Here is a 23,732-nt window from a genome sequence, read left to right as displayed (position 1 = left end):
CATGTTAATAATGTATCATTATTAATGTCCTGATTATAATAGTTTTATCATGCTTATCTAGTAGAATATTCTTTTTTGTTATAAACACATACTACTATATTGAGTAGCAGATGGAGCATCAAATGGTGCAGAAATATAGGGTCTTCAGGGTGTATTTGGTTTTTTTTTCTTTATATTGTATATTGTTTCAAAATTTAAAAAGTAGCAAAACATTTAAGTACTGCCCTACACCTCCGATTTGGGGCATAGGTCACAAGTTAATGAAATCCTAACACTGATTGAGGAAGCAAGAGAGGTTTCCTTTCGGGACAAATCATCCTAATGTGTAGAAATGGTCATACTGTCCCAAGGCAATGGAATATCTGAAATTCTTGTTGGCATTAAGTATAGGGTTTAAATTATTTTCTAGATCTTTTTTTGGGAGAATATCTGTTTTGTTTTGTAGTTAAAGAAATTCAGTTTTGTGCTTAAAGCAATTCACAGTAGTTTTTATTTCCTTCCCTTTTTGTTTGTTTTGGTGGTTGTTGCTTTATTTTATATGTAACTGATATTCCTGACACAAGTCTCCAAGGGGCATTTCTTTTTCTTTTCTTCTTCTTCTTTTTTTTTTTTTTTAATTAATCCCCTGTGTCTCTTATGAGCAAAATGATAAAACTGTGCTTTTTGTTAGTACACAATTTGAAGCCAGAATTATTTGTTACAAAATTTGGGTTCCTTTCATATGAGGGCTTTCCAAAATGTCTTTTCATTTAGAATTTTTATGGAGACATTTACCTTCATTTTATATATAAGAAAAGAAGACAGAAAATGAATCTTACCTGGCCTAAAAGAGGATTCTAATTATTTGTAATATCTGGGTCCCATCATTTTAATGAGTGTCAGTGGAAGAGAAAGTTATTAACAGATGTATATAATTTCCAGAATCCATATCTGTTTTTAGAATCCTTCTGCAGAAAAGCTTTGGAATTAACTTCCTCTTAAATTTTTGGAATTTTTTATAATGTTATAAGAGGGAGAATATTCATCATTTATTTTTACCCCTGTTTCTACCATATTCCCATAGGGGGAAAATTATATCAATGTATTCTAGATATGGTAACTCACTTATAATTTGCAATAAATATCTAGATCATAAACGAAAGCATTCCCACAAGTAAAAGTCAAGTAATATCCACTGATTTTTAACTGCCATATATCTCTCTGTTTTTATGTAGAATGGTCAAAACTGATAGGAGAAGACTGATGTATTAGAACCAAAGAAAAATAATAATTAAGTGAAATAAGATAAAGAAATAATGGGAAAGTACTGCATTGGGACAAAATAATGGTATATATCAGAATATTTCAATTGTAGAGAAAATATGTAACTGCCATTATTTTTATATTTCACACATTTGTGTTTTAATGAGCTAAGAATTTTTGAATAAACATTTAAAGTTGACATTGGTATTAACTTTCTAAATGTTACAAGAACTTTTTCAATAATTTTTTAATATAAACATAAAAAATTACATTTAAGTCAAGCTTATGTTCTGCCTATTTAGAACATTGAAACAGAATTCAGCTCATTTGGAAATGATCAGCCAAAATTTAAATTATCTTTCAAGTTCAAATAGAGAAAAAGAAAAAATTTAGTAGTGTTGTTATCATAACTGTTGCTTAAATGGAACCATCAGTTGCAGGCTGCCTATGTTGATCTACGCTGTAATTTTAAGTATCATCTGTCTTGTTAAATTGTTTCAACTTTTAACCTTTTTACATTTCTGACTATGTTGTTTTTGTATTTTTTTTTCTCTCTGTAGCTCTTTAAAAAATTCCTCTTATTTCCACTTCTGGAGTTGTTTTCCTATGTCTACTTAATAGTACTGAAGTCTGAAATGAGGAATCAGTCAAGAGAGATTGAGTTCATTCTCCTAGGACAGACCAATGACCCACAATTGCAAATTGTGATTTTTATATTTCTCTTTCTAAACTATGTGTTGAGTGTGATGGGGAACTTAACCATCATCCTTCTTACATTGCTAGATAACAGCCTCAAGACTCCCATGTATTTTTTCCTCCGAAATTTCTCCTTCTTGGAAGCTTCATTGACAACAGTCTGTATTCCCAGATATCTGATAAGCATCGTGACTAAAAACAAAATAATTTCCTACAATGGTTGTGCATCCCAGTTATTCTTTTTCCTCTTATTAGAAATTACAGGATTTTACCTACTGGCCGCCATGTCTTTTGACCGTTACGTAGCAATCTGCAAACCCCTACATTATCCCATCATTATGAACAACAAAGTGTGTTACCGACTTCTATTCAGTTCATGGACAGTTGGCTTTCTGCTTTCGTTTCCACCATTGGCCTCGGGACTGACACTGGATTTCTGTGCTTCCAGAGAAATTGATCATTTCTTGTGTGACACTTCCCCTGTGCTGCAGCTTTCCTGCACTGATGCTCATTTACTGGAATTGCTTTCGTTTGTCTTATCTCTTGTAAATCTCATGGTCACGTTGCCTTTAGTGATTTTTTCTTACACATGTATTATCAAGACCATTCTAAAACTCCCCTCTGCTCAGAAAAGAACAAAGGCTTTTTCTACTTGTTCTTCTCATATGATCGTAGTCTCCCTTACTTATGGTAGCTGCATCTTCAATTACATAAAGCCAACAGCGAAGGAAAGGGTGACTTTATCCAAAGGTGTAACTGTTATTTATACCTCGGTTGCCCCTTTATTAAATCCTTTCATTTACACTCTCAGAAACCAGCAAGTGAAACAAGCTTTCAAGGACACACTCCAAAAGATTTTCTTTTTTTTTTTTTTTTTTTTTTCAAAAAATGAAGAGGAAATTTAATTTTAAAATCTTAGAGAAAAAAGTAATTTAAAAATTTGACTCATTTTATAAGTTTACCTAATCCCTTTCAATTAGGTCACCTCATAATATTTTTTTCACCTCACAACATTTTAATTTTCAGCACAATGCATCTTTTCCTTCCTACTTCTCTTGATGATCATTATTCCTTTCAGCTCTACAGTATGAGTAGTCTCTTAGGTTATCAACACAAATGTGAAATTTCTTTTCCTCTACAAAACATGGTACTGACCTCCTAAAAAAAAGGTTTTAAATAGATATTCATCATAAGAATTTTATAGCATTATACAGACATCAACATAACAACATGCACTACTACTGGCACTCTAGAAATTTCTTCAAATGTCACTCAAATGTTTTCAACAAGGCAAGGAAAAAAGACCAGCTTCAATTCATAAAAAGCTCATATGTTCTAAAATGTAGCAGAACTTTATCTACTCGGTCAATAGACCTGAAAATCTGGAGTGAATAAGAATCAGACACCTGGTTAACTTAATTCAAACCAAAACCAATATTCTCATCCCTAAAATGTCTTTTCAGTTTACCTGGAGTACAGTATAGAGACATGGACTATAGGCAATTCTGGGATAGGTGGTTCCTATGAGAGTTTGCTTTTTTAATATAAAACCCTATGTGAGCAGATTTTTACATTATAAAGATTGTTATGTTAAATGTATTGTGGTTGGGTATTTGGGTTTTGGAATCAGGAAGACAAGTTAGATGGCTAATATTTTAAACTAAATGAGTTGTTTGAGAGTTGAAATGCAAAGTGTCAAGGAATCTGAAGCTCCCAGAAATGGTTCCAGAGTTATTTAGGAAAACAAAGAGGAATGATTGAATATTTGGTTACATGGGATAAATGAAAAAAGATTCTAAAATTGAGTTCCATCTTCCTTGGACTTCCTTTTGCCCACTCCTGCATATACTCCCTTATATATTTAATGCTTTTAAAGATGTGAGTATTACTTGTATCCTAAAAAAAAAAAAAAAAAAAAAAAAAAGGACCTACAAAGGAATCCCTGAAATACATAGAGTTCGATATTAGGCATAAATTGTCATCAGAGAAATCATTAAGGTATTTAATGTAACTCCTATCCATGTGGCCCTGAGAAGAAAACAATTTAAGTTCAGGTTTGTGTTCTGATTTATTTTACTATTGTAAGCCAGCACTTCTAACCATCTTCTTTTTCTAAGGCAATGACAAGGGAACAAATCACGTTATTACATTCAAAATCCTCAAAACTTTCCAATAAGCTGTTTAAAAACTACTAACCCCTTATTAGATTTGGTTTGTGAGTTTTTTCTCATTCTTTTGATTGTCTTTTCACTTTCCTGATAGTGCCCTTTGGTCACAGAATTTTTAATTTTGATGAAGTCAATTTTTTTCAAATTTTTTATTTGGCTGCTTGTGGTTTTGGTAGCATATGTTAAAAAAAAAAAAACATTGCTTAATCCAAAGTTGCAAGGATGTATACTTACCATTTATTCTAAAAAATTTATAGTTTTATATCTTACATTTAGATCTTTGTTTCTACTGAGTTAGTGTGTGTGTGGTTTGAAGTAAAGATTAAAATCACCATTTGCATGAAAATAGTCAGTTATCACAACATGATTTGTTGAAAAGGCTATTATTTCCCCCATTGAATAGCACCCTTGTTAAAAACCAATTGACCATAAATGTACAGGTCTATTATAGACTCTCAGGTCTATGCCTTTGAGGTATTGCAATTGCTATGGCAGTATCACATTGTCCTGATCACTGTTCCTTTATATTAATTTTTGAAATTGGAAGGTATGACTCTTTCCATTTTGTTCCTCTTTTTCAATGTTGTTTTGGCCATCAGGGTCCCTTGAAATTCCATATGAATTTTAGGATTAGATTGCTCATTGATGCAAAAAGAGCAGTTGAAAATTTAATAAGGGTTACATTGAATCTGTGGGTCAGTTTGGAAGCTATTAACCATCTTAATTAACAATGTCAAGTCTACCGTCCAATAACATGGGATGTCCTTTTATTTATTTAGGACTTCTTTAATTTTTTTTAAGTTGTGTTATTTTCTTGGTACAAGTGTTGCACTTCCATGGTTAAATTTATATAAAATAGCTCCTACAACTTAACAATAAAAAAGACCAAACACTCAACAAAATATAGGCAAAGGGCTTGAAAAAGATATACAAATAGGCAAAAAGCTCTTGAAAAGATGCTCAAGAACAGTAGTATTTAGGAAAATGTAAGTCAAAACCATAATGACATACCACTTTATGACCTCTAGGACAGTTAAGTATGTGTATGTGTATGTGTGTGTGCCTGCCTGTGTGAGTACAGTTATATATATATCACAAAAAATAACAAGTGCTATTGTACAGAATAGCAAGTGTTGATGTACAGAATTAGGACCCCCATACCATGCTGATGGGAATGTAAAATGTGTAGTCACTTGGAAAAGTTTGGCAGCTCATCAAGAAGGTAAATATAGAGTTACCATATAACCCAGAAATTCTACTTCTAAGAATTGAAAACATATGTTCACACAAAAATTTCAACACACATTTTCAGAGAAGTTCAGGCATAAGAGCCAAAAAGCAGAAACAACCCAAGTAAGCCTCAAGTGATGAATAGATAAACAAAATGTGGTACAGGTGTATCATTTTACTGTGCTTTGCTTTGTTGCACTTTGCATATACTACATATCTCATAAGTTGAAAGTTTGTGAAAATCCTGCATCAAGCAAGTCTATTGGTGCAATTTTTCCAATAGCATTTTCTCATCTCTGTATTGCATTGTAGTAATTCTCACAATATTTCAAGCTTTTTCATCATTATTATATTTGTTATGATGATCTGTGATCTGTGATCTTTGATGTTACTACTGTAATTGTTTTGGGACACCATAAACACTGCCCATATAAGACAGCAACTATAATCAGCAAATGGTGTGTGTGTTTTGACTGCTCCACTGACCAGCTATTCCCCCTTCCCTCTCCCTCTCTTCTGGCCTCTCTATTCCTTGACACATGCCAATATTTAAATTAAGCTAAGTAATAACCCTAAAGTCGCCTGTAAGTGTACAAGTGAAAGAAAGAATCACATGTTTCTCACTTTAAGTCAAAAGCTACAAATGATTAAGTTTAATGAGGAAGGAATGTCAAAAGCCAGAATAGGCCAACAGCTATTTCTCTTGCACCAGTTAGCTAAGTTGTGAATACAAAGAAAAAGTTCATGAGGGTACCTAGGCGCTCATTTGGTTAAGCGTCCCACTCTTGGTTTTGACTCAGGTCATGATCTCGCAGTCCTGGCATTGAGGCATGTGTCTGGCTCTCAGCTCAGTGTGGAGCTTGCTTCAGATTCACTCTTCCTCTCACTCCTGCTCACTCTGTTTATCTCTCGCTCTCTTTCAAATAAATAAATATGTTTAGAAACAGGAAAAAAAAACAAGAAAAGTCTTTTGAAGGAAATTAAAAATGTTATTCCAGTGAGCACATGAGTGATAAGAGAGTGAAGCACCCTTATTGCTGATAGGGACAAAGTTTTAATGCTATGGATAAAATATCAAACCAGCCACAATATTCTCTTAAGCCAAAGCCTACCACAGAGGAAGGTCCTAATTTTCTTCAATTCCGTGAAAGCTGAAAGAGGTGAGGAAGCTACAGAAAAAAGTCTGAAGCAAACAGGGTTGCCTGAGTAACAGCGCAGCAGGCCCCTCCCCCAGAAGATAGGCTGGGAAAACAAGAGACCAGCAACCCTAAAGTCCCAAGAAAACAGGTGTATCTTGCTTGGGTTCTAGTCAATAATTTGGACTCTATACATTCCCTCAACCACCCATCAATGGAACGACTAGGAGGAGGAGCCCCCAAAATAGAAAAGACTCAGAGATTATGACTTATGCTGAAGATTTACAAATGGATGCAGATATAACCAAGATGTCAGAGATGGAATTCAGGCTAAATTGTGAGGACAATAGCTAGATGGAGAAATCAATTAAGGGCAACATAGCGTCTCTAAGGGCAGAAATGAAAGCTGAATTGGCAGAACTTAAAAATGCTATCAGTGAGATCCAATCCAATCTAGATAATCTAACAGCTAGGGTAAGTGAGGCAGAAGAATGAATAAGGGACCTGGAAGACAATATAATAGATAAAAAGGGAAAAGGAGGCCAGGGAAAAACAACTCAGAATCCATGAAAATAGAATCAGAGAAATAAGTGACACCATGAAGCGTTCCAATGTCAGAATAACTGGAATCCCAGAGGGAGTGGAGAGAGAGAGGACTAGAAGAGATATTTGAGCAAATCATGGCTGAGAACTTCCCTAATCTGGGGAATGAAACCAACATTCGAGTCCTAGAGGCAGAGAGGACCCCTCCCAAGATCAAGGAAAACAGGTCAACACCCCAGCATGTAATAGTAAAATTCGCAAATCTTAGAACCAAGGAAACCATCTTAAGGGCAGTTAGGGGGAAGAGATTCCTTACGTACAGAGGGAGGAACATCAGAATAACGTCAGACCTACCCACAGAGACCTGGCAAGCCGGAAAGGCCTGGCAAGACATATTCAGGGTACTAAACGAGAAGAACATGCAGCCAAGAATACTTTATCCAGCAAGGCTTTCATTTAGAATGGATGGAGAGATGCAGAGCTTCCACAACTGGCAGAAACTGAAAGAATATGTGACCAGTAAGCCGACCCTGCAAGAAATATTAAGGGGGGTTCTATAAAAGGAGAAAGACCCCAAGAGTGATATGCAACAGAAATTTACAGGGACAATCTATAAAAACAATGTTTTCACAGGCAACATGATGACAATTAATTCATATCTTTCAATAATCACTCTCAACGTGAATGGCCTAAATGCTCCCATAAAACGGCACAGGGATGCAGATTGGATAAAAAGACAGGACCCATCCATATGCTGCCTGCAAGAGACTCATTTTGAGCCTAAAGATACATCCAGACTGAAAGTGAAGGAATGGAGATCCATCCTCCATGCCAGCAGACCTCAAAAGGAAGCTGGGGTAGCAATTCTTAGACAAATTAGATTTTAAACTAAAGTCTGTAGTTAGAGACACAGAAGGACACTCTATCATTCTTAAAGGGTCTATCCAACAAGAAGATCTAACAATTGTAAATATCTATGCCCCCAACATGGGAGCAGCCATCTACATAAGCCAACTGTTAACCAAAATAAAGAGTCATATTGATAACAATACGTTAATTATAGGAGACCTCAATACTCCACAGCAATGGACAGATCATCTAAGCAGAAAATAAACAAGGAAACAAGAGCTTTGAATGACACACTGGACCAGATATATCATAGAAATATACAGAACATTCCACCCTAAAACAACAGAATACTCATTCTTCTCGAGCGCACATGGAACTTTCTCCAGAGTAGACCACATACTGGGTCACAAATCAGGTCTCAACCGATACCAAAAGATTGAGATTATTTCCTGCATATTCTCAGACCACAATGCTCTAAAACTGGAACTCAATCACCAGAAAAAATTTGGCAGAAATTCAAACACTTGGAAGCTAAAGGCCACTCTGCTCAAGAATGTTTGGGTCAACCAGGAAATCAAAGAAGAACTTAAACAAGTCATGGAAATCAATGAGAATGAAAACATATCAGTCCAAAACCTATGGGATACAGCAAAGGCGGTCCTAAGGGGGAAGTACATAGCCATCCAAGCCTCACTCAAAAAAATAGAAAAATCCCGAATTCACCAACTAACTCTACACCTTAAAGAACTAGAGAAAAAGCAACAAACGATGCCTAAGCCACGCATTAGGAGAGAAATAATTAAAATTACAGAGATCAATGAATTAGAAACCAGAAACACAGTAGATCAGATCAACGAAACTAGAAGTTGGTTCTTTGAAAGAATTAATAAGATCGATAAACCACTGGCCAGACTTATCCAAAAGAAAAGAGAAAGGACCCAAATTAATAAAATTATGAATGAAAGGGGAGAGATCACGACTAACACCAAGGAAATAGAAACAATTATTAGAAATTATTATCAACAACTATATGCCAATAAACTGAGCAATCTGGATGAAATGGATGCTTTCCTGGAAACCTATAAGCTGCCAAGACTGAAACAGGAAGAAATTGACAACCTGAATAGGCCAATAACCAGTAACAAGATTGATGCAGTGATCAAAAACTTCCCAAAAACAAGAGTCCAGGGCCTGAAGGATTCCCCGGGGAATTCTACCAAACATTCAAAGAAGAAATAATACCTATCCTCCTGAAGCTGTTTCAAAAAATAGAAACAGAAGGAAAACTTCCAAACTCATTCTATGAGGCCAGCATTACCTTAATCCCCAAACCAGGCAAAGACCCCATCAAAAAGGAGGATTTCAGACTGATATCCCTGATGAATATGGATTCCAAAATCCTCAACAAAATCCTAGCTAATAGGATCCAACAATACATTAACAGGATCATCCACCACGACCAAGTGGGATTTATCCCCGGGACGCAAGGGTGGTTCAGCATTCGCAAATCAATCAATCTGATAGAACACATTAATAAGAGGAGGGAGAAGAACCATATGGTCCTCTCAATTGATGCAGAAAAAGCATTTGACAAAATACAACATCCTTTCCTGATTAAAACTCTTCAGAGTATAGGGATAGAGGGAACATTCCTCAAGTTCATAAAATCCATCTATGAAAAACCCACAGCGAATATCATCCTCAATGGGGAAAAGCTGAGAGCCTTTCCATTAAGATCAGGAACACGACAAGGATGCCCACCCTCGCCACTATTGTTCACCATAGTACTAGAAGGCCTAGCAACAGCAATCCGACAACAAAAAGAAATAAAAGGTATTCAAATTGGCAAAAAAGAAGTCAAACTCTCTCTTTTCGCAGACGACATGATATTTTATGTGGAAAACCCAAAAGACTGCACCCCCAAATTACTAGAACTCATCCAGCAATTCAGTAATGTGGCAGGATACAAAATCAATGCACAGAAATCACTTGCTTTCTTATACACTAACAATGCAACTGTACAAAGAGAAATTAGAGAAACAATTCCATTTACAATAGCACAAAAAACCATAAGATACTTCGGAATAAACCTAACCAAAGAGGTAAGGATCTATACTCTAGGAACAACAGAACACTCATGAAAGAAATTGAAGAAGACATAAAAAGATGGAAAAATATTCCATGCTCATGGATCAGAAGAATAAACATGGTTAAAATGTCTATGCTACCCAGAGCAATCTATACCTTCAATGCCATCCCGATCAAAATTCCAATGACATTTTTCAAAGTGCTGGAACAAACAATCCTAAAATTTGTATGGAATCAGAAAAGACCCCGAATCGCCAAGGAGATGTTGAAAAAGAAAAACAAAGCTGGTGGCATCACATTGCCCGATTTCAAGCTATACTACAAAGCTGTGATCACCAAGACAGGATGGTACTGGCACAAAAACAGACATATAGGCCAATGGAACAGAATAGAGAACGCAGATATGGACCCTCAACTCTATGGTCAAATAATCTTTGACAAAGCAGGAAAAAACATGCAATGGAAAAAAGACAGTCTCTTCAATAAATGGTGCTGGGAAAATTGGACAGCCACATGCAGAAGAATGAAACTTGACCATTCTCTAACACCATACACAAAGATAAACTCAAAATGGATGAAAGACCTCAATGTGAGACAGGAATCCATCAAAATCCTAGAGCAGAACATAGGCAGTAACCTCTTTGACATCGCCCACAGCAGCTTCTTCCAAGATACATCTCCAAAAGCTAGTGAAACAAAAGCAAAAATGAACTTTTGGGACTGCATCAAGATAAAAAGCTTCTGCACAGCAAAGGAAACAGTCAACAAAACAAAGAGGCAACCGACAGAATGGGAGAAGATATTTGCAAATGACACTACAGATAAAGGGCTGGTATCCAAGATCTATAAGAACTTCTCAAACTCAACATCCAAAAAACAAATAATCAAGTCAAAAAGTGGGCAGAAGATATGAAAAGACACTTCTCTGAAGAAGACATACAAATGGCTAATAGACATATGAAAAAATGTTCATCATCATTAGCCATCAGGGAAATTCAAATTAAAACCACATTGAGATACCACCTTACACCAGTTAGAATGGCAAAAATGGACAGGGCAAGAAACAACAAATGTTGGAGAGGTTGTGGAAAAAGGGGAACCCTCTTACACTGTTGGTGGGAATGCAAGTTGGTACAGCCACTTTGGAAAACAGTGTGGAGGTTCCTCAAAAATTTAAAAATAGAGCTACCCTATGACCCAGCAATTGCACTCCTGGGTATTTACCTCCAAAACACAGATGTAGTGAAAAGAAGGGCCATATGCATCCCAATGTTCAAAGCAGCAATGTCTGCAATAGCCAAACTGTGGAAAGAGCCGAGATGCCCTTCAACAGATGAATGGATAAAGAAGATGTGGTCCATATATACAATGGAATATTACTCAGCCATCAGAAAGGATGAATACCCAACTTTTACATCAACATGGTTGGGACTGAAGGAGATTATGCTAAGTGAAATAAGTCAAGCAGAGAAAGTCAATTATCATATGGTTTCACTTATTTGTGGAACATAAGGAATAGCATGGAGGACATTAGGAGAAGGAAGGGAAAAATGAAGGGAGGGAAATCGGAGGGGGAGATGAACCATGAGAGACTATGGACTCTGAGAAACAAACAGGGTTTTAGAGGGGAGGGGGGAGGGGGGGATTTGTTAGCCCGGTGATGGGTATTAAGGAGGGCACGTACTGCATGGAGCACTGGGTGTTATATGAAAACAATGGATCATGGATCACCACATCAAAAACTAATGATGTAATGTATGGGGATTAACATAACAAAAAAAATAATTAAAAAAAACTAATGATGTATTATATGGTGACTAACATAACATAATAAAATTAAAAAAAAAAAAAAACATTCCTTTGACTATTCAGGGACATTTCTGTTTCCATACAAATTTTAGGATTATTGGTTCCAGCTCTGAGAAAAAAGTTGATGGTATTTTGATAGGGATTGCACTGAATGTGTAGATTGCTCTACGTAGCATAGGTATTTTAACAATATTTGTTATTCCAATCCATGAGCATAGAATATTTTTCCATTTCTTTGTATCTTCCTCAGTTTCTTTCATGAGTGTTTTATAGTTCTCTGAGTACAGATCCTTTGCCTCTTTGGTTAGATTTATTCCTAGGTATCCTATGGTTTTGGGTGCAATTGTAAATGGGATCAACTCCTTAATTTCTCTTTCTTCTGTCTCATTGTTGGTGTATAGAAATAGAACTGATTTCTGTGCATTGATTTTATATCCTGCCACATTGCTGAATTGCTGTATGAGTTCTAGCAACTTTGGGGTGGAGTCTTTTGGGTTTTCCACATGGAGTATCATGTCATCTGCAAACAGTGAGCATTTTAATATTTCAGTTTGTTCAAAAACATAGTAACAGTCTCTGCCTTTTGATATGTCAACTTTCCTGAAATATGTCACAAAAATGTGTCTATTTCTAAAGGAAGACAATTCTGATCATCAGAAAAAACAATAAAGGAAAGGCACAATACAGCTTTGACACTTATCACCTACTCACTTGTCTGCCGGGAATGGCCAGCAATCCCTATACCGACAGATGAAAGATTACTCCAAACTTTGCTGTGAAAGAGAGGAGAAGGCAAGGGGGTCAACACTCAGAGACGAAAACCATTTGCCTTTCTTTGCTCCTGCCTTTTTTGGTCCTTCAAGATAATCACAAATCTTCATCACTGTTTCTCAAGCCCGTGATGTGTGACAAGGGGTCTTACTGGAACTAGGAGGATCTGTTTACAGGAAAGATATGATATGCTAATCTGCGTGTTTTACTAAACATAGCCTAAGGACAATGCATACATCTCTTAGATCACAGGGTAGCTGTTTGGGCTAAGAAAGCTTCAGGGACAGCAACTCCCCATGGCATTCCTATGGCAGAGTGGTCATGCAGGCCTCGGCATTCCAAAGGCCTATGCCCTTCTCTGAAACTTCCCTCGCCCCCAGAGGCCTCTGTGTTACATTTTAGCAAGCCAGGCATTATGGATGATTTCATGCTCTACATTAATCCCAACACTTTTCCAGTTCATGCTATAAAAAGAACAACAAATATAATTGGGAACCTATAGCATAAATAAAATGCTGGTTGCCAAGATAAAGAGAGAACAAAACAGGCAAAAGCCATGTAGACTACCTTTTTGCAATTTGTGATTTCTATAAAATAAATCTTAGAATTTTCTTTATTTTACCTGCTTTGTCTTCTAGAAAGAAGGCAATGAGATATATTGACATTAAAAAACTCCTTTATGAATTCCTTCTTGTTCTAAAACAAGTTTAAGAGTGAAAAGACCAAGCAAATATAGTTACAAAACAAAGTTGATTGGGGCACCTGGGTGGCTCAGTTGGTTAAGCGACTGCGTTCGGCTCAGGTCATGATTCTGGAGTCCCAGGATCGAGTCCCACATCGGGCTCCCTGCTCGGCAGGAAGTCTGCTTCTCCCTCTCCCACTCCCCGTTTGTGTTCCCTCTCTCGCTGTGTCTTTCTCTGTCAAATAAATAAATAAAATCTTAAAAAAAAAAAAAAAAGTTGATTGTTAATTTACATTAGGAACATAAAAATTATATAAATGGATCAATATGTAGTAAGAACTATATTACTGATATGGGTCTATCTATGTGAGTATAAATTAATATCTCTGGCTTCACTTTTGCTTCCCATAAATTAAGACCTTTACTTTTATTTATGACCAAGATAATTCTAGTCCTATATTTCTGTGATTGGAAACACATTTATTTCTACAGAGCATATTTAAAAGAATGCACTTTAAGAATAACATAATTATAGCTATTATTAAGTTCTGGAATTGTGTTGGGTCATCAATTTCCATCAAAGCCTTACAAAACAATAGTTTTTTAATGGCCTCAAAATTAGATATTTCACTTCTAAAAAGCACACAATCTTGGAAACTGGAACTTGGTATCTCAACATGGAAATCCAGATATAATTACTAAATGTTGTTGTAGAAACATGATTAAGAGATGTATTGCACATATTGACAACTTGGATACAGGTAATGTAAAGGCACTCATGAAGGGACTTTTAGTAGCCCTGTGAATATAGTTTTCCTTTTCAAGAGAGAATGTATAAAATGTTTCTGCTTTAATGGAATTGAATGGATATTGCAAAACTGCACAAAGGAAAAAAGTTTCATTGCTTCATTTCATTGGAGCTAATAATAGGAACAGTTAAATTTTCAATTCCTTTACTATTCACATACTCTCTTTTTGTTCTGTTTCTCAACAGTAGATTTTGCTTAAAGAAAATAAAGAGCAGCATGAGAAACCATACAATGATTACAGAGTTTGTTCTCTTAGGCATCTCAGATGACCCACAGCTTCAGGTTGTAATCTTTATCTTTTTATTTATGGCTTATGTATCAAGTGTCACTGGAAACCTAACCATCATCATCCTCATGTTGTTTGTTAGAAGAAACTGCATCCCAAAATTGTAAAAAAGAAACACTTATATATATACAAAAACAAAATTAAATACAATGAAAGGATAGAATGTAAGTGTAAAAATGAAAATCAAAAAGATTTTTAAAAAAGAGTTGATAAAATAAGAAATTGAACAGGGAAGGAGAGAAAAAATATTAAAATTGAAAGACTAAAGAATCTTGGGGAAAAAAACCATGAATTCTATATCCCGTTTTCCCCTAGCATGGGAATTTTGCAGTTCCCTATGATCTGTAAACTTGGTCTTAGCCAGATATTCTTGCTGATCTTCTGGGGGAAGGGCCTGTTGCACTGACTCTCCAGTGTCTTTGCCCTAGGCAGACCTGCACTGCCCTTGCCAGGGGACCAGGATACATAATCTGCTCTGATTGCTCCCTGTGGCTTTTGTTCCCTGAAGGCTTTCCCTTCCTCTTTGAAGATGAGAATGAAAATGACAGCCTCCCTCCCAGTTTCCATCCCCAGAGCCAAAAGCAAGGGGCCTCACTCCTCAGTGCACCTTCAGGGAAAAGTAGTCAATCATCCTGTCTCCCTGGTCTCCATCCACACTCCGGGCTCACCCACCCTGTGAGAGTGCGTTTGGATCTCAGGCACACAACCCCATTTGGAGTCTCCAATCCATGCAGACTCCTGTGGTTCGCACCCATGCCGCTCCTTCTGGGGAAGGAAGGGGGGTCTCACCACAGTTCTGCCACATCCTGGGCCCCTGCTCAGAGAGCGTTTGCCCAACTGTGCTGCGGTACATGGTATAAGGCAACCCCGAGCTGAAAGCCCATTCCTGGGCTCGCTGATTGCAGCCAGCTTCCCTGCTCCAATGCCTGGGAACTCTGCCACACTCAGGCACCCCTGGTCTTCTTGTGACCCTGGGGATGCTGAGACCACACCGTGCCACCTAGGATTCCACTCCGTTTCGCCACCTGAGCACCTTTCAGACACGGATGGCCCTCAGTGGAGCAGACTTCTAAAAGTTCTGATTTTATGCTCTCTGCTATATCATTTTCCCATAGCCAGCTGACAAAGACTCCCTCCCCCCGTGATTTATCTTCCCATAGATTGCCTCAGATTCACTTCTCCGCACCTCCTGCCTTGCAGAAATTGGTCACTCTTCTATTCGTAGAGTTGCAGCTCTTCTTTTCTTAGATCTCCGGTTGAGTTCACAAGTGTTCAGAATGATTTGAAAGCTAGCTAGCTGAATTCCTGGGACCAGACAAAACTAAAGTCTCTTACTCATCCACCATCTTGGACTACCTACAATACAGTACTGTTAACTTTAGGCAAAATGTGGTACAGAAAACAATGTTCTTCAACAATATTCATCTTCAATCTTCACTATTTATTTATCATATGGAACTGAACTCCTACTAGCTAACAGCAATTCCCCATTGCCCTCCCTGCTCCATCTCAAGGCAGCCACTTTTCTACTCTCCATTTCCATGAGTTAGACTAATTTTAACACCTCATATAAGTGGAATTATGTAACTTTTGTTCTTCTGTGACTGACTTATTTCACTTACCCTAAAGTCCCCCAGATTCATCAATGCTGTCACGTATCTTTAAAAAAAGAAAAAAGAGAGAGAGGGAAATGAAAACCCATGCAATAATCAGAGTTTGTCCTGCTGAGCATTTCTGATGATCCTGATATTCTGGTTGTGATTTTATTCTTTTTATTTATCACATACATATTATGTGTCACTGGCAACCTGGCTATCATTACTCTAACCTTGGTAGACTTCCATCTACAGATGCCTATGTGTTTCTTAGCTGAAACTACTCTGTCTTAGAAATCTCATTTACAACTGTATGTATTGGTAGATTTCTGGGTACAATCATCACCAAGGATAAAATGCTTTCTCATAACAGTGGTATAGTCCAACAATTTTTCTTTATCTTCATGGAGGTGAATGAATTTCCCATTCTAATTGCCATGTCCCTTGACCACTCTGTGGCCATTTGTAAACCCCTTCATTACACCACCATCATAAACAGGTAACTATGCATCCTATTTGTGCTCTATGCATGGCTGAGCAGGTTCCCGACCATTTCCCCACACCTTATGCTTCTGCTCCAGCTGGATGTGTGCATCCAATGTCATGGATAACTTTGCCTGTGCCTATCTTTTGCCTGTACGACTATTTTCGCAGATACATGGTTCCTAGAAGTAATTGGTTTTTACTTTGTTCTGGTTACTTTGCTATTTACATTGGCATTTGTGATATTGTCCTAATATACATCACATCTGCCAGTGAAAGAAAAAAAGTTTTACTCCACTTATATTTCTCACATGATTGTCATTTCTATTTCCATATATGATAATTACTCAGCAGGGGGAAAAAAAGTTTTCATTGACCAAAGGAGTAGCTATTCTCAATAACAACTCTGTTGCCCCCATGCTGAACTCCTTCATTTACCCCCTAAGGAACCAGAAAGACACAAACCTTCAAAGGTTTGCTCCTTAAAGTATTGTCTCATACAAAGAAATCAAAGTTCTGATTAGTATGAGCTAACGTTATCATGAAGATTTAACAAGAGAAAAACGAAATTTAAAACTTCTGTTATCTTCCTACATCCATGTCACAGCTACAGGAAATGTTGAGCTCATTTGTTAAACATTCTTTATATCACGAAAGTGACTGAGTTCTGTCCTCCTTTAAAGTATCTGTAGGTTCCATGTAAGTGATTTATAATTGTGAATACAAAACCAGGGGTTATGGAACATAAATCATTTTCCTTAGTATTATAAATATTAAAAATATTTTATCAAAAACACTAATTCCAAAAGATATATGCAACCCCAACTTTTTTGCAGCATTATTCAAAATAGTCAAGATATGGAAGCAGCCCAAGTGTATGTTGAGAGATAAAAGAGAAAGAAGTGGTGTGTGTGTGTGTATGTGTGTGTGTGTATAATGGAATATTATTCAGCTATAAAGAAAAGATGAGATCTTGCCATTACAACATTGATAGACACAGAGGGTACTATGCCAAGTGAAATATGCCAAATACAGAAAGACAAATACCAGACGCTTTCACTTCTATGTAGAATCTAAAAAGCAAAATGACCACGTAAACCAACAAACACAGCAGAAACAGACTCATCAATCCAGAGAACAATACAGTGAACATATATTAGGACAAAATCACAAATGCCAGATAGAAGGTGTTGCGGTGATGGGCACAATGGGTGAAACAGAGTGGGAGGTACAGGCTTCTACTTATGGAATAAGTAAGTCACAGGAATAAAAGATACAACAGAGGGAATGTAGTCAACGCTATTGTAATCTTGTTGTATGGTGACAGATGGTAGCTACTCTTATGGTGAGCATAGCACAATGTGTGGACTTGCTGAATTGCGATGTTGTACACCTGAAACTAATGTAACATTGTGTGTCAGCAATACACAATAAAAACAAAGTATCATCAATGAATTGTAGAAATGAATAGAGGGGCCAAAGGGAAAAGACCATATGTGACTCTGCATGCCCTAAAGGAGAAGAAAAAGTAAGATTATTAAAACAAATAAGGAAATAAAACCACAGGTAATATGGAATGGAAAAAGTGAGGGTGAATGGGGTGAGGTGAGTCTGAAATTGCAGAAAGAGGTTAAATATTACTATGTCTTGGTCCTGATAAAAGTAGACACTTATATTAAGGGTACTGAGAATTTTTCCCCCCTTGAAAATGAGAAGTAAGAATTTCTCAGACCCATGTTCTCTGAGCTAGAAACATTACTTATGGGGGATACCATGATACTGGTGCTCTAAATGACTGACTATCCATACTCTCATGTTTTCTCTAGCCTAATGATACTAAAGCAGTTGATCATCTATTTAATAAACAACAAAAACAGATTCTTGTCTTACATAAGAATAAATTCTGCATGGATTAAAGAGGCAAATGGGAAGAGTAAAACCATAGAATTAGTGAGCATAAATGTATATTTACATGATATTTACATGATTTTCAAGTATGTGCAGAAAGGTGATCTAAGAAGAATAGACCACCAAGAATTCACTATACAATTTTTTTCAGTGGAAGCAACTCATAAATAAGTTAAGGAGAGGTTCTGAAAAAATTTGGTGCAACAAAAGAAATTCACCCCGGGTTTATATTCAAATACATAAATATCTCCTACTAGTAAATAAGACATAAAGCCCCAAAAAGTGAACATGAGTTAGGAATAGACAATTCACGGATGAGAAATAGAATTTTTAAAAATGTTCAATCTCTCTACAGTATTATGCTAACTGAAATAAGGGTGTCAGAGAAAGACAAATACCATATGATTTCAACCCATAAGTGGAATTTAAGAAACAAAACCAATGTGCAAAGGGAAAAAAAAGAGAGGCAAACCAAGAAAGAGACTCTTAAACTATAGAGAACAAACCAGTGGTTACTAAAGGAGAGGTGGGTAGGGGGATGGATGAAATAGGTAATGCAGATGAAGGAGAACACTCCTTGGATGAGCACCAGGTGTTGTAGGGAAGTTTTGAATCACTATAGTGTACACCTGAAACTAACGTACACACTGTATGTTAGCTGACTGGAATTTAAATGAAAAGTTAAAAAAAAAGATGTACGCAATTAAAACTTAAGTATAGAAGCATATGGGGATTTTGCTTTGCTTTAGTCATTGAAACTCCACTGTTTTTAATCTTTCAAGCAACATCTTATTTTATTATGCTATAAGTGTATGTAAACTTAAGTGTAGACACGTATGGGAATAGCCCTGTGCTTGAGTCATTGAAACTACACCATGTATAATCATTCTTTCAAGTAACATGTCTTTCATTAGATATAAGTGTCTGTAAACTTAAGTGTAGAAGCATATGGAGATTGCCTTATGCTTAACTCATTGAAATGACACTATGTTCGATCCATCTTTCAAGTAAAATCTTCTTTCATTAAAATATATGTGTTTGTAGGGCACCTGGGTGGCTCAGTTGGTTAAGTGACTGCCTTTGGCTCAGGTCATGATCCTGGAGTCCCGGGATCGAGTCCCGCATCGGGCTCCCTGCTTGGCAGGGAATCTGCTTCTCCCTCTGACCCTCCTCCCTCTCATGCTCTCTGTCTCTCATTCTCTCTGTCTCAAATAAATAAATAAATAATCTTTAAAAAAAAAAAATATGTGTTTGTAAACATATGTGTAGAAGCCTGTGGAATAGCCCTGTGCTTAACTCACTAAAACTACATAAGGTACAAAAAAATGTTCAACTTCTCTAATAATTAGAGAATATAAAATTTAAAAGAGTAAATAAACATTTATCTACTAAGAACCTCCTGTATCCTAACTAGTCTGTAAGTGCTTTCATTCATTATCTCCTTTAATCTTTAGGATATCCTAAGAGTTCAGCCTATTAGTCTTCTCATTTTATGAATAGAGTAATTGATGCTCAGAAAGGTTAAATAAGTTTTGCAAGTTTGCAAAGATATTGGGTCTCTTTGACCTCAACATCTAGGCACTGCGATCTGTCTTTATGAGACTGCCTTTATTATTAAGTGAATTGTGGTTTCATTTTGTCTTTCCGTTTGTAAAATATGTAAGTGATTTCTAATATCTGTGATTGTTAGCATGCAATGGTGTTTATTCTTGAGGGAAATTTTGAAATATCTATCAAAATTTAGTACTCATAAATGTTCTACCAGTGCTTGAATATATGCAAAGGAATGCATACAAATGGCTTTAGCATTGTAGCTAATGATGTGATACAGGTAGCAACCGCATTTCCTAAAACTTAACCAACAATGAAACTGCTAAATTGTATACAAGTCTCCTCTGGGATTCTATGCAACTTACTCTTAAAATTGAATATGAAAAGCTAAAGTTTCACATATTCTTCTGAGTTTTCAAGATATTAATATGCATCTTTGATAGGAGAAGATGATGTGGTAGGAAGACCTTGAACACACTTCCTCCACGGAACACACTAAATTATGCCCATTAGAAGTACAATTCCGCCTGAAGAAGAACTAGGGCTGACTGAACAGCTTCTGAATAACCAAAGACTAAGGCAACAGCGCAGAATAAACAGGGAGACACAGTACCAAAGGGAGCCCCCACCGCTTTACTGGGAACTTAAGTGGGAGGGATAGTATTGAGGGACTGGGAATAGATTCCTCTGTCCTTGGCCACAGAAGAAAAAGCTGTAGTTCAAAAACACCAAAGAGCTTCAGGGACGCTGTCTCCCACCCATCCTAAAAGTCCAGACTGGACTAGGATCCTGGTCCAGTGGCTTGAGAGCTCACTAAGCAGTCCCTATCAAGATACCAATAGCATTTTTCACAATAACAAATAATCCTAAAATGTGTATGGAACCACAGAAGACCCCAAATAGCCAAAGCAATCCTGAGAAAGAAGAATAAAGCTCAAGGTATCCCTATCCCAGATTTGAAGTTATGCTACAAGTGTTTAGTAATCAAAACAGTATGGTAATGGCACAAAAATAGACACATAGATCAATAGAACAGACTACAGACCCAAGAAATAAACCTACGATCATCTTGTCACTTAATCTATGAAAAGGAGATAAGAAAATACAATGGGGAAGAACAATATTTTCAATAAACAGTGCGAGTAAAACTGGAGAGTTACATGTAAAAGAATGAAACTTGCCACTTTCTGACACAGTGTACTCAAATAAAAAAAACAAAACTCAGAAAAAAAATAAACTCAATGAATTAAAAAACTAAATGTGGGATCTAGAACCATAAATAATCCTAGAAGGAAACACAGGAAGTAATTTCTTTGACATCAGACATGAGTCTGCCTGAGGATTCTCTCTCTCTCCCTGTCCCTCTGACCGTCACCCCTGTTTCTCTTTTTCTTTCTCAAATAGATAAATAAATTTTAATTGAAAGAACATGAATTATTTTAAATGTATTTTTTCTATCATTTCTATTCTACCTGTGCAAATACACTAAGTTGTTTTGTGTTTTGATGTGTATCAGGGTGATTTTCAAAACTAGGATTTAATGTATTTTAATAAAAAAAATGTGTATATTTTTTCAATTAAACTTTTTTTTTAAAGATTTTATTTATTTATTTGAGAGAGAGAGAATGAGAGAGAGCACATGAGAGGGGGGAAGGCCAGAGGGAGAAGCAGACTCCTTGCCGAGCAGGGAGCCCGATGCAGGACTCGATCCAGGGACTCCAGGATCATGACCTGAGCCGAAGGCAGTCGCTTAACCAACTGAGCCACCCAGGTGCCCAAACTTTTTTTTTTTAAAGATTTATTTATTTATTTATTTATTTATTTATTTGACAGAGAGAGACACAGCGAGAGAGGGAACACAAGCAGGGGGAGTGGGAGAGAGAGAAGCAGTCTTCCCGCAGAGCAGGGAGCCCGATGCGGGGCTCGATCCCAGGACCCTGGGATCATGACCTGAGCCGAAGGCAGACGCTTAACGACTGAGCCACCCAGGGGCCCCTCAATTAAACTTTTTGAGGTGTATTCCTACATGTGTCTACATAATTTGAGTCCCTACTTTTTTTTTTTTTTTTTTTTTACTTTCTCCATATTCTTTGTAAAACTATTGAATACTTATACTACAGAAATTATTGTAGGGAAGTAAATTCTGCCACCCCCAAATTGTGTCTCTTTGGCATGATGATTAATTTAAGCTAATTATTTTAAAGAAATGGAAGACTCAAAATGTTTTCCTTTTTACCTCCTCCTCAAGTGCCTAAAAGAATAGAGGTAGAGGACCTGCTCCAAAAAGGGAGCTACCACCATAGACAACTACAGGGTAATATGAGATGTTCTGACATGTATTTGATTGGATATCCAGAAGGAGAAATTACCTAGAACAGGGAAGAAACTTTATTAGAGGAAGTGGCTCAGAAGCTGGAAATGGCAGAATAGAAGGATTCTAAGATCACCTCATCCCATGAATACAGCTAGATAACACTGATGTCATGTAAGTGATTCAGAATGACCCCAAGTCTGGCAGAACAAACTCCACAACTAAAGGTAGAGAAAAGGCCACATGGAAGAGAGTAGGAAGGGCAAAGACAGGTGGGAAGTTAAACAGACCCTGGGACCCATAGGTGGGGAGAAAGGAGAGAAATAGACTATCACACTTGGGAGCCTTAAAGGAAATGAAAAACACTCCATGTGGCTATGAAGACCAGAGGGACCGAATTATGAGTTCTTACAACCTGGGGGACTCAAAGCCTGAAATTTTAAAAATCATTGGCTCAGTGGTGGGAGGGCATGGAGGGCAATTGAGCCTAGTCCCTGTCCTTAAAAAGACAGCACAACTGGGGTGCCTAGGTAATTCAGTGAGTTAAACATCTGCCTTTGGTTCAGGTCATGATCCCAGGGTTCTGGGATCTGGCCCCATGTCAGGCTGTCTGCTCAGTGGGGAGTCAGCTTCTCCCTTTCCCTCTGCCTGCGACTCTGCCTGCTTGTACATGCCCTCTCTCTCTCTCTCTGTCAAATGAATAAATGAAATCTTAAAAAAAAAAGACAGCACAACAACCAGCCCGGCAGAGAAGTGTTTGAAAAATGCCTGGGGTGGAGTTAGGATGGTGAAGAAGTAGGGGGATCAGGGCTTTCCTCATCCCTGAACACAACTGTATTGAGGCCAGATCACTTGGAACACCCAGGAAATCAATCTGAGGATTTGAAGTAGGGTTTCTGTGGTTGGAGGCAGATAGCAGGACAGATGGCAAGTGAAGGAAAGGGAATTGGGGGAGAGAAAAGCTGCCATGCTACAGAGGGGAGGGAACTCTTTCCACAGGGAGAGAAAGGACAGAGAGGGGAGAGGGGTTGAAAGAGTGAGGCATTGGGTTCCCACAAGAAGAAAACCTCTCAGATCACAGAATGGGAAGAAAACCTCTCAAACCACAGAATGGGGAGCCGGGGGAACTGAGTGGCACAGATATTTTGTAAACAGTGAGTGTAGCACTAACTCTGAACATTTGGAAGTGCTAGACTTTCCACAGAGCAGAGCTGTAGCTTCCTCTCCTGGTGAGAAGGAAGGCTCTGGCCCGGAAGTGTGCACAAAGTGGGTGTAGGGATCTCAGGGGCCACAATGGAAGAGATAGTTCCTCTTATTGGAATACATAGGGAAGAGGGTATATATCCTCTCCAAGGACAAAATACTCTGAGAGTGTCAGCAAACAGCCTTTCATTGGCAAGAGACCAAGGCCTCTGCCGAGTGGCAGAGGGGGGATAACCTGGTTGCTGCTTTTCAAGGTGCCACAGCATAGAATATGTGCACCTCACAGGCATCAGACTGTTTTTCTGGGAGAAAGAGCACTAATACAAGTACATAATTAAAGAAAGCCAGCAAACCATGAGTGAAGAGAGGAAA

The 23,732-nt window shown here is 37.4% G+C and overlaps 1 protein-coding gene and 1 pseudogene across 1 annotated transcript; both read left to right on the top strand.

Annotated features, from left to right (window-relative positions):
• The first annotated feature begins 1,877 nt into the window (after nt 1–1,877).
• LOC135364288 (olfactory receptor 6C6-like) lies at nt 1,878–5,096 on the top strand. Its single transcript, XM_064590275.1, has 2 exons — nt 1,878–2,787; nt 5,044–5,096. Exons 1-2 carry the CDS (start codon nt 1,878–1,880, stop codon nt 5,094–5,096), a joined length of 963 nt encoding a protein of 320 aa, XP_064446345.1.
• A 9,143-nt stretch (nt 5,097–14,239) lies between these two features.
• Nucleotides 14,240–16,907, top strand: LOC123841842 (olfactory receptor 6C3-like; annotated as a pseudogene).
• The last annotated feature ends 6,825 nt before the right edge of the window (nt 16,908–23,732 follow it).

This window comes from Mirounga angustirostris, unplaced genomic scaffold, assembly GCF_029215605.1.
Source record: "Mirounga angustirostris isolate CCGP_5_RB_7025 unplaced genomic scaffold, mMirAng1.0.hap1 SCAF_5, whole genome shotgun sequence".
Classification (NCBI taxonomy): domain Eukaryota; kingdom Metazoa; phylum Chordata; class Mammalia; order Carnivora; family Phocidae; genus Mirounga; species Mirounga angustirostris.
Note: the sequence above shows the minus strand (reverse complement) of the source record. Positions and strands in the feature narration are given on the sequence as shown.